This window comes from Oreochromis niloticus, linkage group LG2, assembly GCF_001858045.2.
Source record: "Oreochromis niloticus isolate F11D_XX linkage group LG2, O_niloticus_UMD_NMBU, whole genome shotgun sequence".
Classification (NCBI taxonomy): Eukaryota; Metazoa; Chordata; class Actinopteri; order Cichliformes; family Cichlidae; genus Oreochromis; species Oreochromis niloticus.
Window position 1 is genome coordinate 23,497,897 of NC_031966.2, and position 17,009 is coordinate 23,514,905.

The 17,009-nt window shown below is 40.9% G+C and overlaps 1 protein-coding gene across 16 annotated transcripts in view; it reads right to left on the reverse strand.

Moving 5' to 3' along the window:
* Positions 1 to 17,009, reverse strand: part of LOC100711027 (protocadherin gamma-C5) — a 285,882-nt gene that overhangs the window by 220,182 nt on the left and 48,691 nt on the right. Inside the window, exon 1 of one of the 16 annotated variants that reach the window (XM_025898867.1) lies at positions 9,325 to 11,853. The exons of 12 other annotated variants lie outside the window; for them this stretch is intronic. In XM_025898867.1, the coding sequence (XP_025754652.1) occupies positions 9,325 to 11,718 (2,394 nt within the window). In that variant the 5' untranslated portion in view covers positions 11,719 to 11,853. Of the gene's footprint in view, positions 1 to 327; positions 2,748 to 9,324; positions 11,854 to 17,009 lie in introns of those variants that run through there. 3 more of the 16 variants (XM_025898930.1, XM_019366080.2, XM_019366124.2) reach the window with 3 other exon arrangements.

The following is a 17,009-nucleotide window of genomic DNA, read 5'->3' on the forward strand; positions in this document are numbered from 1 at the left end:
AATCACAGATAAACGAAGCGATACTACACCGAAGCAAACAAAGACATTCAGTCTTCTTGTTGAAGGTGCACAAGGACTTATGTATAAAAATCAGCTATGCTAAATGTCTGCTAATATCAAACAAACAAACCAAAAACTTCAGCACCATGGATAGAGTTAGAGAGACACAAAAGACTTTCTCTATTCAAACTTAACCTGTATGGCAGCAGAAATTATTTTTAAAATAATATAAACACCAAAATAAAACTTGAATTGCAAATAACAAGATTGAGAGAAGCGTGGCTGTCTCATTGGGACTACTTTGAAGGGAATAATTATGCATCATACCTCAGTGGCAGTATGGCAGTCCCCGAATACATCAGCAAAATCTGATGGACTTTTCTTCAGAGTCTGGTCAGCAGGCAGCGTGTTGTCATTGTATGATGTCACAAACTTAAAGTCACTGGTTCTAGAACCTGTGGTCAGGTACGCGTCATAATTGTAAGTGCTGCGTAAAGTTCCTGTGCCATCAACATCTGCGTAATTAGGAGGGAGATAACCGCTGGGGATGGCCACTGCTCCGTCAAACAACAGTCTGGGCTTTCTCCTGCGACAAAACCTCAAACCCAGGATGATGATAATGAAAGTCAGGAAAAAGGTGGACACAGACACCAGAGCAATGATCAGATAAGAGGTCAGTTTGGAATTGCTCTCATTATAAGACAGATCCTTCAGTTCTGGCACCTCAGCCAAGTTATCAGAAATAAGTAAATACATGGAACAGGTGGTAGACAGAGGGGGCTGTCCGTTATCTTTCACTGCCACTACAAGGTTCTGTTTCATGCTGTCAGATTCAGAAATGTCCCGCTGTGTCCTGATCTCTCCGCTGTGGACATCAATAGTAAAAAGTCCCGGATCAGTGGATTTGACTATTTGATAGGACAGCCAGGCATTCTGTCCAGAGTCTGCGTCCACCGCGATCACTTTGGACACCAGAGAGCCTCCGTGTGCAGCTTTGGGGACCAGCTCGGTCATGAAGGAGTTGCCCTCCGGGGATGGGTACAGGATCTGAGGAGAGTTGTCATTCACATCTGAGATGAACACACTCACGGTCACATTGCTGCTGAGAGGAGGAGAACCGTTGTCTCTGGCCATCACGTGGACTTTGAAGCTCCTGAACTGTTCATAATCAAACGACCTCACAGCGTGGATCACACCCGTGTCTCCGTTCACAGACAGATAGGAGGACACCGGGGCACCGTTCACCTCACCAGCTAACAGAGAATAAACCACTGTACCGTTCTGTCTCCAGTCGGGGTCTCGAGCACTAACGGAACATAAAGTGGAGCCAGGTTTGTTATTCTCACTAACATATGCACTGTATGACTGCTCCTCAAACACTGGTGGGTTGTCGTTGATGTCAGCTACAGATAACTGAACACTTTTAGAAGAGGACAGAGGTGGAGAGCCCTCGTCAGTGGCAGTGATTGTAATGTTGTAATCAGACACTAGTTCGCGGTCCAGTTGTCCTGTGGTGACCAGAGAATAATAGTTTTTAATAGACGGAACCAACTTAAAGGGGACACCCTGCTTGATGGAGCAGCGGACCTGTCGGTTATTCTCAGAATCTCTGTCCTGCACGTTAATGATGCCCACCTCAGTACCAGGTGACGCGTTCTCAGGTATGGGATTAGACAATGATTTGAGATTTATAACTGGTGCATTGTCGTTCACATCAGTTATATCAATAACAACTTTTGCTTCTGAAGACAGGCCATAACCATCTTTTGCTTCAACAATTACTTCGTATTTCGACCCCTCTTCATAGTCAATATCACCTGTAACATGAATTTCTCCAGTTTTCGGATCAAGTGAAAAAAGCTTTTGTAATTTATCAGAAAGTCGACTAAATTCATAAGTAACCTCTCCATTAACGCCCTCATCTGCATCTGATGCGTTTACTCTGATAACTGGAGTTTTCAGTGGTGAGTTTTCCGGTATACTGGCTGTATATACCGCCTCTGTGAACACGGGGGCGTTGTCATTAGCATCAAGAACAATTACGTGTATGACCACTGTCCCTGATCTCTGAGGGGAGCCACCATCCACGGCTTTGAGCAGTAATTTCATTTCCTGCTGCTCCTCTCGGTCTAACTCCTTATCTAAAACCAGCTCACCATATTTACTGCCAGAACTTGTCGTCTGAATGCTGAACACAAAGTGAGCGTTTTGTTGTAAAATGTAGCTCTGAACGCAATTTTGACCTATATCTGCATCTTGTGCTGCATTAATGCGATACCTGGCTCCTTTGGCCGCTGATTCTCTAATTTCCAGCTTTATAATATCTTTCGGAAAGATTGGCGAATTGTCGTTTATATCCTGGACCTGCAGGGACAACCGGTGCAGCTCCAGTGGATTCTCTAACAGCAAATCGAATTTGAGAACACACGAAGGCCTTTCTCCACAGTGCTCCTCTCGGTCTATCCTCTCCGCAACGAATAACTCTCCGCTTCTCTGGTTTATTCCACAATACTGTCTTTCGCTTCCTTCCAAGTCAACACGAGGTTTTCGAGCAGATAGCCGACCCAGATCCAGCCCGAGATCTTTAGCGATATTCCCAATAACAGATCCGCGTTTCAGCTCCTCCTGTACAGAATAGCTCAGATCTCCGTGTGCGTATTGGACCATATCGAAGAGAAAAACAAAGCAAAGGCTTTGACAAAGACGCTGTCTGTGCGCCATCCTATGACAGCGCTACAGAAGTAAGTTAAAAAAAACAAAACGTTATTTTAAATCTTTAAAAACAAGTCACTTCATCAATTTATTTCTATTTTTTGTCGCTGGTATTGTACACTGCAGAGAATAGAATGGTCGAACCCACTGATGGGTGGTGTGCAAAGTAGGTTGAAATTCTCCTGCTTTGCTGGTCTATAGTGACACCCTGAGCATAAATAGCATATAACAGTTTTGCAGAAAACTTTTTTGCTTGATCCGTGAAGATATCATTTCTCTCTCATACTTTAACAAAAATATTTCAACGCGGGTTTTCATACACCGCTGTATGAAGGCAGGATTGTGTAATTTTTTCTTCACTACTCTTTATGTGACTTTTTTTTTCATTGATGTTTAAAGGCTCCATTAAATGGCATTATCTCTCATCCGAATCAAAACTTTGAAAACATACAAATGCTTCGTATATTTTTCCACGCATCATTTACATTAGGGCAGCATTTTTAACATTTTGCCGTTGCTTAAAAGTCAGTCTTGGTTTTCCTGTTTAACTCTCCCTAAATAGTCTGGATAACTTTTAGAATTTTGTCTTGAGACGCACAAAAAACCCTGCAATTAACTTATACAAAGACCATTAAAGAAACATCAGTTCACTAAAAATATGCAATGAATAATAACAGAAAATAAAAAAGAACCAAACCAGTGCTTTCAGTGTTTCAGTAAAATATGACAATACAAGCATTACCTCAGTTACCATGAGATTTAAAAAAGGAGGGATATTAATACTTCTTTCATGAAGAAACAACTTCTATAAATATGTACAATTCGCTACCGAGAGTCATGTATAACGTGAATTGTCACTCTGTGACCCCAAACAATTTTATGCGGTTACACTTGTGATTCTACTTTTCCTTATTTTTAATCGTAGCTAAGAATAGATGTGATGTCAAAGCAAAATCTTGTTAGGAAAATGGAGCGCATGTGTTCATAAAAACAAATAAAACTGTCAAATTGTAACCTAAAAATTAAAAAAAAAAAAAAATATATATATACATAAAACATAGCAGCATAGCAGCGTATTCCCCATGAAAATACGTCACAAGAGGAAACAAAAAGTTCAGCACCAAGGCTAGCAGGGACTAGGCCTGCTCAGCACCAAGGACAGAGACACAGAGCACCAGCTGCATGCCGGCTCCAAAGACACAGACAGGGGCAACTGATAAACTCATTGCAAAGTGGAAAAAAAGCAGTTCGAAACGCCTCTCTGCCTCTCTAGTAGAAGAACAAGAAAAGTATTACAAGTTTGACCCACGCTGGCTAACTTCAATTGAAACACAGATACATTTGGCCAATTAAATAAATAAATAAACAATTAAACAAGTCAACATAGACTGTGTTTCAAAGCTGTTGAGTCAACATGTACCAACAGTATAAGTTCAACGAAACCTGCCATTCATTAGACAGGTTTGTAGAATTGTCCTGGTGTCAGAAAGCACAAATCTTCCAAAAGTTATTCTTTTATTTATTGTTGTGATGGAACTGTCTAAAATATACTAAATGTCCTGCAGGAGATCTAAGCTGATATCTGATGACAACAGAGGAGATGGCCATGTGCCATAATCTGTTTAATACTGAAGGTGATAAGTAAGAACATTAGAGCATTTTTTGTGATCTTTCCTCTAGGAAACACTTACCAGCTTAACAACCCAAGATAATACTTTGTCTGGGCTTTGAGCAAAATGATGAAAGAATGCCTAACCAAAGTTTCATTTAATACTATTTATTTAATACTATCATACACATACTCAGAAACCTCTCAAGTAAAGAGTTCACTTTTTAACTCTTCTGTTCAATACGTTATGATTGACAGACCGTAACTCTCAAGAACATAACACCACACAAAGTAAGTGTTAAGAAAATCAAGGTACAAATACAAGAATAAAAACTAAAAAGAAAAAACACGATCATATCCAGAAACACAGGATTAACATCAAATGAATGTATCTAATTTTTTACTTGTACAGCGGTCTGTTTCTTATTTAGAAGCAAAGTTTAAGAAACACGTGTGGAAAAAAACTGCTCAGTATAAGTGTTTTATCAAAAAGAAAAAAGAAAATGTTCAAGTTCCTTACTTGGCAAAAGTATCACAGTCTCCAACGCTTCGAAATTAACCAATATTTACAAGTTGTACAGTTATTGAAAATAGGACATGCGATATCTTCCTACCTTAGGAGACATATCGCCATCTCCAAACGCATCTGTAAAGTCTGATGGACTTTTCTTCAGAGTCTGGTCAGCAGGCAGCGTGTTGTCATTGTATGATGTCACAAACTTAAAGTCACTGGTTCTTGAACCTGTGGTTAGGTACGTGTCATAATTGTAAGTGCTGCGTAAAGTTCCTGTGCCATCAACATCTGTGTAATTAGGAGGAAGATAACCGCTGGGGATTGCAACTGCTCCATCAAACAACAGTCTGGGCTTTCTCCTACGACAAAACCGCAAACCCAGGATGATGATGATGAAAATCAGGAAAAACGTGGACACAGACACCAGCGCGATGATCAGAAAAGAGGTCAGTTTGGAATTGCTCTCATTATAAGACAGATCCTTCAGTTCTGGCACCTCAGCCAAGTTATCAGAAATAAGTAAATACATGGAACAGGTGGCAGACAGAGAGGGCTGTCCGTTATCTTTCACTGCCACTACAAGGTTCTGTTTCATGCTGTCAGATTCAGAAATGTCCCGCTGTGTCTTGATCTCTCCGCTGTGGACACCAATAGTAAAAAGTCCCGGATCAGTGGATTTGACTATATGATAGGACAGCCAGGCGTTCTGTCCGGAGTCCGCGTCCACTGCGATCACTTTGGACACCAGAGAGCCTCCGTGTGCAGTTTTGGGGACCAGCTCAGTCATGAAGGAGTTGCCCCCCGGGGATGGGTACAGGATCTGAGGAGAGTTGTCATTCACATCTGAGATGAACACACTCACGGTCACGTTGCTGCTGAGAGGAGGAGAACCGTTGTCTCTGGCCATCACGTGGACTTTGAAGCTCCTGAACTGTTCATAATCAAACGACCTCACAGCGTGGATCACACCCGTGTCTCCGTTCACAGACAGATAGGAGGACACCGGGGAACCGTTCACCTCACCAGCTAATAGAGAATAAACCACCGTACCGTTCTGTCTCCAGTCGGGGTCTCGAGCACTAACGGAGCATAAAGTGGAGCCAGGTTTGTTATTCTCACTCACATATGCGCTGTACGACTGCTCATTAAACACAGGTGGGTTGTCGTTGATGTCAGCTACAGATAACTGAACACTTTTAGAAGAGGACAGAGGTGGAGAGCCCTCGTCAGTGGCAGTGATTGTAATGTTGTAATCAGACACTAATTCACGGTCCAGTTGTCCTGTGGTGACCAGAGAATAATAGTTTTTAATAGACGGAACCAACTTAAAGGGGACACCCTGCTGGATGGAGCAGCGGACTTGTCGGTTATTCTCAGAGTCTCTGTCCTGCACGTTAATGATGCCCACCTCTGTACCAGGTGACGCGTTCTCTAGTATCGGGTTAAACATTGATTTAAGATATATTACTGGTGCATTGTCGTTCACGTCAGTGACTTCAATACTTAATGTTGAATATGAAAGTAAGCCTAATCCATCTTTAGCGCTTATCTGCATTTCATATGATGATACTTTCTCGTAATCAATTGCTCCAGCCACTCTCACTTCTCCAGTTTTGGGGTTTAATGAAAACACATCGCTGTTTTCATCTGAGACATGATCAAATCTATAAGTAATTTCGCTATTTAAACCTTCATCTGGATCAGTGGCACTAACTGTGATTACTAATGCTTCCAGTGGAGAGTTTTCAGGCAGACTTGCTTTATAGACATTCTGACCAAACACTGGTACATTATCATTAGCATCCAGTACAGTGACGTGTATGACCACAGTGCCCGATTTCTGTGGAGAGCCTCCATCGAAGGCGGTAAGTAACAGCACAATCTCTTTTTTGTCTTCCCTGTCCAGTTCTTTGTCTAAGACTAGTTCACAGTATTTGCGACCACTCGCCTTTGTGTTCACATTTAGTTTGAAATGATCATTCTGCTGAAGTGAATAGCCCTGAACAGCATTTTCTCCGATGTCCGCGTCGTGAGCTTCTCCGACAAGAAAACGTTCGCCTTTATCCGCTGACTCCTGTATTTCAATTTTAAGTGATTCCTCTTTAAACTGTGGTGAGTTATCGTTGATGTCTTGAACGCGGATATGAATGCGGTGCAGTTCTAAAGGATTTTCCAGCACTAGCTCCTGTTTCAGAACACACGACGCCTTTTTCGCACAAAGCCCCTCTCGGTCGATCCTTTCTTGTACAATTAACTCGCCAGTATTGAGATTTACGCTGCAATACTTTACACCACTATCCTCCGTATCTATACGAGCCTTTCGAGCGGACAGTCTGCCCAAATCGAGTCCCAGATCCTTAGCGATATTTCCAATTATAGATCCACGTTTTATCTCCTCTGACATAGAATAGCTCATGTCTCCACTAACGGTCCCGAAGGCAATAGACAGAAAAGCAAGGCCGCAGTGCAGCGCAAATACGCTGTATCCCATTGTTACTGCGAAAAAAACAAATTCTGCTAGCAGTTTTGTAAAGTAAGATCTACAATGACCAATATCCTTCCATACGCGAAAAAAATCACCGAACGTTTTGCGAAAAATAACTGCAACTACAGATCCGAGGTTGAAAGTCGTAGATAGTGAGGGGTGGGGTATTATTGCAGTCTCTCATTTGCTGGTACACACTGACACCATGAGTATTTCTCTAGGTATAACAACACAACAGTATGATTTAATTTCAAACAGAGACACATTCAGAGAAATTTGCCAGTCGAATCTACAAAAACTTCGTAAGAACAAAGAGATAAGTTTGCCAGATAATTATATACAACTGCTACCAGGGTAGGTCATCACCAAACTAAACTATGTTTCCTTCAAGAGCTTCATGTTTTCAGATTATTTTTATATGTCGGGTCATTCCACAAAAAACTATAAGATGGAGCATTTAAATTATAGATATTATATCAAGTGCCAAACCTATATTCCATGATGTCATCTCTCTCTCTCACTAATGAAACTGCGTTCGTTATTTTCATTCTTAATGCACTTTCCTGTTTTACATTTCCACCTTCCTGTTTAAAAAAATATATTAAGTAAAACTGAGAAAAAACTGTATTGAATAAATTCATATGTAGCCTGTAACAGTTACATTATTTAAAACAACAACACCTACAAAGGTGTTGTTGTTTTAAACCTTTAGAGGTGAAAAATGTCAAAAATAAAACGTAAGGATTTTCCTTTTAAAGTAAACTTGCTGTATTATTCTGTTTTTTTAGACTGTAAATCCTGACTTTACATTTTCACCACTGCAGTTTTTACTCTTCTAAAACACTGCAGTTAGAGACAAATTTCTTTTAAATAATTATTGTTCAGCGAACATTTTAACAGCGTGGAAGCTGTAGAAACATCAGTCATACATTTGTGCAAAGAAAAAACTATTTTCTCTGATTGCTTAAATCTGTCCTGATGAATAAAATGTTTAAGCTGTTGCGGTTTTCTGACAGCGGACTGTGTTTTTCAGATGAAGGTTTACATGTGGTGAAACTACGAACCGATTTAATGCTGATGCTAGACATAATTAAAGACAGACTGATCAATAATCTTTATCAAGTTTAAGCAAAGAGACCATATCATTTCACTAACCACGTGGATACAGCAAATGCATCACATAAGATGTTTAGTTTAACCAAAAATTACAGTGCATTTGTGAAATTCATATGCTGGCTGGAGGTTTCTTCATTTAATGTACCGGCTGGCTGTCGGTGAAATTTGAGGTCATAACATGTTATTTAACACCATCAAAAAAATTTCAAGTTCTGTAAGACAAAACTTTTGGTTGAAACGTTAATTTATACAGCGCAAAGAGCATGATGTATGTGGGGAGGGTCTTTCTGGTATTTCAAATATCGCGTAACATACAAAAGAACGACACGCGCGAAGAAAACAAATAATTAGGAAATCATCATGAAATGTACAACTGGCACCTTTTTTAAAGAAACACTCTCACTGGAGGGAGGCAATTTCTTTAACAAAATCACAACTACACGAAGGCATACTACACCGAAGCAAACAAAGACATTCAGTCTTCTTGTTGAAGGTGTACAAGGACTTATGTATAAAAATCAGCTATGCTCAATGTCTACTAATATCAACAAAAAACAAAACAAAAAACTTCAGCACCATGGATAGAGTTAGAGAGACACAAAATACTTTCTCTAATCAAACTTAACCTGTATGGCAGCAGAAATTAATTTTAAAATAGTGTAAACCCCATCAATTTCTTCCGTGTGAAAACTATCAAATAAGTGAATAAAACAAGTTGAAATGTGAAAAAAACAACGGTAACCTTGAGTCAGCAATGCGAATTTTCAATGAACATTCCTCGACCGTCTAAAAGTAAACACCAAAATAAAACTTGAATGGCAAATAAGATTGAGAGAAGCGTGGCTGTCTCATTGGGACTACTTTGAAGGGAATAATTATGCATCATACCTCAGTGGCAGTATCGCAGTCCCCGAATACATCAGCAAAGTCTGATGGACTTTTCTTCAGAGTCTGGTCAGCAGGCAGCGTGTTGTCATTGTATGATGTCACATACTTAAAGTCACTGGTTCTAGAACCTGTGGTCAGGTACGCGTCATAATTGTAAGTGCTGCGTAAAGTTCCTGTGCCATCAACATCTGCGTAATTAGGAGGAAGATAACCGCTGGGGATGGCAACTGCTCCATCAAACAACAGTCTGGGCTTTCTCCTGCGACAAAACCTCAAACCCAGGATGATGATGATAAAAGTCAGAAAAAACGTGGACACAGACACCAGCGCGATGATCAGATAAGAGGTCAGTGTGGAATTGCTCTCATTATAAGACAGATCCTTCAGTTCTGGCACCTCAGCCAAGTTATCAGAAATAAGTAAATACATGGAACAGGTGGCAGACAGAGAGGGCTGTCCGTTATCTTTCACTGCCACTACAAGGTTCTGTTTCATGCTGTCAGATTCAGAAATGTCCCGCTGTGTCCTGATCTCTCCGCTGTGGACACCAATAGTAAAAAGTCCCGGATCAGTGGATTTTACTATTTGATAGGACAGCCAGGCGTTCTGTCCGGAGTCCGCGTCCACCGCAATCACTTTGGACACCAGAGAGCCTCCGTGTGCAGCTTTGGGGACCAGCTCGGTCATGAAGGAGTTGGCCTCCGGTGAGGGGTACAGGATCTGAGGAGAGTTGTCATTCACATCTGAGATGAACACACTCACGGTCACGTTGCTGCTGAGAGGAGGAGAACCGTTGTCTCTGGCCATCACGTGGACTTTGAAGCTCCTGAACTGTTCATAATCAAACGACCTCACAGTGTGGATCACACCCGTGTCTCCGTTCACAGACAGATAGGAGGACACCGGGGCACCGTTCACCTCACCAGCTAACAGAGAATAAACCACTGTACCGTTCTGTCTCCAGTCGGGGTCTCGAGCACTAACGGAACATAAAGTGGAGCCAGGTTTGTTATTCTCACTCACATATGCGCTGTACGACTGTTCCTCAAACACTGGTGGGTTGTCGTTGATGTCAGCTACAGATAACTGAACACTTTCAGAAGAGGACAGAGGTGGAGAGCCCTCGTCAGTGGCAGTGATTGTAATGTTGTAATCAGACACTAGTTCGCGGTCCAGTTGTCCTGTGGTGACCAGAGAATAATAGTTTTTAATAGACGGAACCAACTTAAAGGGGACACCCTGCTTGATGGAGCAGCGGACCTGTCGGTTATTCTCAGAATCTCTGTCCTGCACGTTAATGATGCCCACCTCTGTACCAGGTGACGCGTTCTCTGGTATGGGGTTAGTTAGTGATTTCAGATTTATAACTGGTGCATTGTCGTTCACATCAGTTATATCAATAACGACTTTTGCTTCTGAAGAAAGGCCATAACCGTCTTTTGCTTCAACAAGCAATTCGTATTTCGAGCCTTGTTCATAATCGATATCACCTGTCACAAGGATTTCTCCCGTTTTGTGATCAAGCAAAAAAAGCTTTTCTAATTTATCAGAAAGTCGACTAAATTCATATGTAACCTCTCCATTAACGCCCTCATCTGCATCTGATGCGTTTATTCTGATAACTGGAGTTTTCAAAGGTGAGTTTTCCGGTATACTGGCTGTATATACCGCCTCTGTGAACACGGGGGCGTTGTCATTAGCATCAAGAACAATTACGTGTATGACTACTGTCCCTAATCTCTGAGGGGAGCCACCATCCACGGCTGTGAGCAGTAATTTCATTTCCTGCTGCTCCTCTCGGTCTAACTCCTTATCTAAAACCAGCTCACCATATTTACTGCCAGAACTTGTCGTCTGAATGCTGAACACAAAGTGAGCGTTTTGTTGTAAAATGTAGTTTTGAACGGAATTTTGACCTACATCTGCGTCATGTGCTCTATTAATGCGATACCTGGCTCCTTTGGCCGCTGATTCTGTAATTTCCAGCTTTATAATATCTTTCGGAAAGATTGGCGCATTGTCGTTTATGTCCTGGACCTGCAGGGACAACCGGTGCAGCTCCAGTGGATTCTCTAATAGCAAATCGAATTTGAGAACACACGAAGGCCTTTCTCCACAGTGCTCCTCTCGGTCTATCCTCTCCGCAACGAATAACTCTCCGCTTCTCTGGTTTATTCCACAATACTGTCTTTCGCTTCCTTCCAAGTCAACACGAGGTTTTCGAGCAGATAGCTCACCCAGATCCAGCCCGAGATCTTTAGCGAAATTTCCAATAACAGATCCGCGTTTCAGCTCCTCCTGTACAGAATAGCTCAGATCTCCGTGTGCGTATTGCACCATATAAAAGAGAAAAACAAAATAAAGGCTTTGACAAAGACGCTGTCTGTGCGCCATCCTATGACAGCACTACAGAAGTTAAAACACGTTATTTTAAATCTTTAAAAACAAGTCACTTCATCAATTTATTTCTATTTTTTGTCGCTGGTATTGTACACTGCAGAGAATAGAATGGTCGAACCCACTGATGGGTGGTGTGCAAAGTAGGTTGAAATTCTCCTGCTTTGCTGGTCTATAGTGACACCCTGAGCATAAATAGCATATAACAGTTTTGCAGAAAACTTTTTTGCTTGATCCGTGAAGATATCATTTCTCTCTCATACTTTAACAAAAATATTTCAACGCGGGTTTTCATACACCGCTGTATGAAGGCAGGATTGTGTAATTTTTTCTTCACTACTCTTTATGTGACATCTTTCTTTCATTGATGTTTAAAGGCTCCATTAAATGGCATTATCTCGCATCCGAAAAAAACTTTGAAAACATACAAATGCTTCGTATATTTTTCCACGCATCAGTTACATTAGGGCAGCATTTTTAACATTTTGCCGTTGCTTAAAAGTCAGTCTTGGTTTTCCTGTTTAACTCTCCCTAAATAGTCTGGATAACTTTTAGAATTTTATCTTGAGACGCACAAAAACCCATTCCCCTAACTTATATAAATACCTGTAAAGAAACATTAATTCATTAAAATATGCAATGAGTAATAACAGTAAACACAAAAGAACCAAACCAGTGCTTTCAGTGTTTCAGTAAAATATGACAATACAAGCATTACCTCAGTTACCATGAGATTTAAAAAAAGGAGGGATATTAATACTTCTTTCATGAAGAAACAACTTCTATAAATATGTACAATTCGCTACCAAGAGTCATGTATAATGTGAATTGTCACTCTGTGACCACAAACAATTTTATGCAGTTACACTTGTGATTCTACTTTTCCTTATTTTTAATTGTAGCTAAGAATAGATGTGACGTCAAAGCAAAATCTTGTTAGGAAAATGGAGCGTACGTCTCCATAAGAACAAAAGAAAGTGTCAAAGTGTAACCTAAAAATTTTAAAAAGTTATACATAAAACATAGCGGCATAGCAGCGCATTCCCCATGAAAATACGTCACAAGAGGAGACAAAAGGTTCAGCACCAACGACAGCATAGACTAAGCCTGCTCAGCACCAAGGACAGAGACACAGAGCACCAGCTTCATGTCGGCTCCAAAGCTACAGACAGGGGCAACTGATAAACTCATTGCAAGGTGGAAAAAAAGCAGTTCCAAACGCCTCTCTGCCTCTCTAGCAGAAGAACAAGAAAAGTATTACAAGTTTGAACCACGCTGGCTAACTTTAATTGAAACACAGAGACTTTTGGCCAGTTAAATAAATAAATAAACAATAAAGCAAGACAACATAGACTGTGTTTCAAAGCTGTTGAGCAAACATGTACCAACAGTACAGGTTCAACGCACCCTGCCATTCATTTGACAGGTTTGTAGAATTGTCCTGGTGTCAGAAAACACAAATCTTCCGAAAGTTATTCTTTTATTTATTGTTGTGATGGAACTGTCTAAAATATACTAAATGTCCTGCAGGAGGTCTAAGTTGATATCTGATGACAACAGAGGAGATGGGCATGTGTCATAATCTGATTCATACTGAAGGTGATAAGTAAGAACATTAGAGCATTTTTTGTGAACTTTTCTCCAAGAACCCTTAACATCTTAACAGCCCAAGGTAATATTTTGTCTGGGCTTTGAGCATAATGATGAAAGAATGCCTAACCAAACGTTTCATTTAATACTATTTATTTAATACTATCATACACATACTCAGAAACCTGTTAAATAAAGAGTTTACTTTTTAACTCTTCTGTTCAAAACGTTATGCTTGACAGACCGTAACTCTCAAGAACATAACACCACACAAAGTAAGTGTTAAGAAAATCAAGGTACAAATACAAGAATAAAAACTAACAAGACTAAAAACCACTATCATATCATGAAACACAGGATTAACATCAAGTGAATGTATCTAAGTATTTTTTTTTTACTTGTACAGCGGTCTGTTTCTTTTGTAAAAGTAAAGTTTAAGAAACATTTGTGAAAAAAAAAACTGCTCAGTATTATCGAAAAGAAAAAAAGAAATTATTCAAGTTCCTTCCTTGGCAAAAGTATCACAGTCTCCAACGCTTCCAAACCAATGACACCAATATTTACAAGCTTTACAATTATTGAAAATAGGGCATGAGATATATTCCTACCTTAGGAGACCTATCGCCATCTCCAAACACATCAGCAAAATCTGATGGACTTTTCGTCAGAGTCTGGTCAGCAGGCAGCGTGTTGTCATTGTATGATGTCACAAACTTAAAGTCACTGGTTCTTGAACCTGTGGTTAGGTACGTGTCATAATTGTAAGTGCTGCGTAAAGTTCCTGTGCCATCAACATCTGCGTAATTAGGAGGGAGATAACCGCTGGGGATGGCAACTGCTCCGTCAAACAACAGTCTGGGCTTTCTCCTGCGACAAAACCTCAATCCCAGGATGATGATGATGAAAGTCAGGAAAAACGTGGACACAGACACCAGAGCGATGATCAGATAAGAAGTCAGTTTGGAATTGCTCTCATTGTGAGAGATATCCTTCAGTTCTGGCGCCTCAGCCAAGTTATCAGAAATAAGTAAATACATGGAACAGGTGGCAGACAGAGAGGGCTGTCCGTTATCTTTCACTGCCACTACAAGGTTCTGTTTCATGCTGTCAGATTCAGAAATGTCCCGCTGTGTCCTGATCTCTCCACTGTGGACACCAATAGTAAAAAGTCCCGGATCAGTAGATTTGACTATATGATAGGACAGCCAGGCATTCTGTCCGGAGTCCGCGTCCACTGCAATCACTTTGGACACCAGAGAGCCTCCGTGTGCAGCTTTGGGGACCAGCTCAGTCATGAAGGAGTTGCCCCCCGGGGATGGGTACAGGATCTGAGGAGAGTTGTCATTCACATCTGAGATGAACACACTCACGGTCACGTTGCTGCTGAGAGGAGGAGAACCGTTGTCTCTGGCCATCACGTGGACTTTGAAGCTCCTGAACTGTTCATAATCAAACGACCTCACAGCGTGGATCACACCCGTGTCTCCGTTCACAGACAGATAGGAGGACACCGGGGCACCGTTCACCTCACCAGCTAACAGAGAATAAACCACTGTACCGTTCTGTCTCCAGTCGGGGTCTCGAGCACTAACGGAACATAAAGTGGAGCCAGGTTTGTTATTCTCACTCACATATGCGCTGTACGACTGTTCCTCAAACACTGGTGGGTTGTCGTTGATGTCAGCTACAGATAACTGAACACTTTTAGAAGAGGACAGAGGTGGAGAGCCCTCGTCAGTGGCAGTGATTGTAATGTTGTAATCAGGCACTAGTTCACGGTCCAGTTGTCCCGTGGTCACCAGAGAATAATAGTTTTTAATAGAAGGAACCAACTTAAAGGGGACACCCTGCTGGATGGAGCAGCGGACCTGTCTGTTATTCTCAGAGTCTCTGTCCTGCACGTTAATGATGCCCACCTCTGTACCAGGTTGCACGTTTTCGGGTATGGGGTTCGACTGTGACTTTAGATATATTACAGGTGGGTTGTCATTCACATCAGTAACATCTATTATGACTTTAGCATAGGATGTTAATCCTAAACCATCTTTCGCAGTTATGCGAAGCTCAAACGATCTCACTGTTTCATAATCAACTGTGGCGGACAATTTTATATCTCCTGTTTTATAGTTTATGGCAAATATTGACTTTACGTCTTCTGCAACGTGTCCAAAATCATATGTAACTTCTCCATTTAGTCCCTCATCTGCATCAACTGCATTTACTGTCAGCACAACAGTACCCATGGGAGAGTTTTCTGACAGACTGGCTTTATAAACGGCCTGGCTAAACATTGGCACGTTATCATTAGCGTCCAGCACAGTAATGTGAATGACCACGGTACCTGATCTTTGAGGGGAACCACCATCTAAAGCCGTCAGAAGTAGATTGATTTCTTTTAATGTTTCACGATCGAGCTCTTTGTTAAGGAGAAGTTCCACAGAATTGGTTCCAACTCCAAGGACAAAATTTTCATTCGTCTGTAGGTTGTATGATTGAACTGAATTTTTACCTATGTCGGCATCGTGCGCTTCTTCTATTGGAAAACGAGCACTTTTTGACGCAGATTCACTAATATCTATGTGGATCAAATCCTTATTAAACTGTGGGGAGTTGTCATTAATATCCTGGACATGTAGGCTGATTCGCTGCAATTCTAATGGATTTTCCAGCATGAGTTCTTGTTTTAAAACGCAGGATGCTTTGTCTCCACACAGGCCCTCTCTGTCAATCCTTTCGGCAACAATCAGATCTCCGTTACGGAGGTTTATTTCACAAAGTCGTTTGTCGCTTCCTTCTGTATCAATGCGAGCCTTTCGGGCAGACAGTGTATTTGCGTCGATGCCGAGGTCTTTGGCGATATTTCCGATCACAGATCCGTGTCGCATTTCCTCTGCAAAAGAGTAGCTTATATCGCCGCTGACAAAATGCAAACAAAAGAAGAGTAAAGCAACGACAAGGGTGTGTATTCCAAATATTGCGTTAACCATCATGACGTGTAAATCTGTCCTCTGTAATGCGCAGGAATACAGCCAACACACAAAAATTATTTGAACCAAAATCAGCACAATCTAAAACCACGTCTCCGTCCTTCGATGACCAACTGCATGACATTAAAACACATTCTGCCTCGACAAATAGGTGTGGGTAGGAAGACAAGCATATTCAGCTGGTACACAGCGACATCGTGAGTCTAATTTAAAAATTACAATGAGCAGCAGTGCTCTATAAGGCACATGGACGCGTTTATGGACGAAAATTGAACGTTAATTTAAAACTAAAAGTGTATATTGAAGTGTGCTGACAGATAAAAAAAAATTGCATTAATCCGAAAGGTCGCTGTATACTGAGCAATGTTTCCGATGGAAACTCATATCTGAGAACGTTTAAATCATTATTTTATAGAAAAAGTGATACAAATTAAAGTTTAAATATCTGTGTTCACTGAAAATGTGAGGCCACGATTCACAAGATAACTTTTGAAAAACAATTCAATGTTTGTAGACGGTGGAAAAGCTTTAAAAAATGCTTCAAACTACTGAAATAGTTATATTTTTACTTGGTGTTTTTTAATCTACTAAAAAATACTTGAGTAGTTTTCGAAATATTTAAATTAAACATTAATCTCAATTGACATTTCTGCATCAGACCAGAGACTCAAGAAGGAAAAGCAAGAAGATTATAATGGCCACAACGTTTTA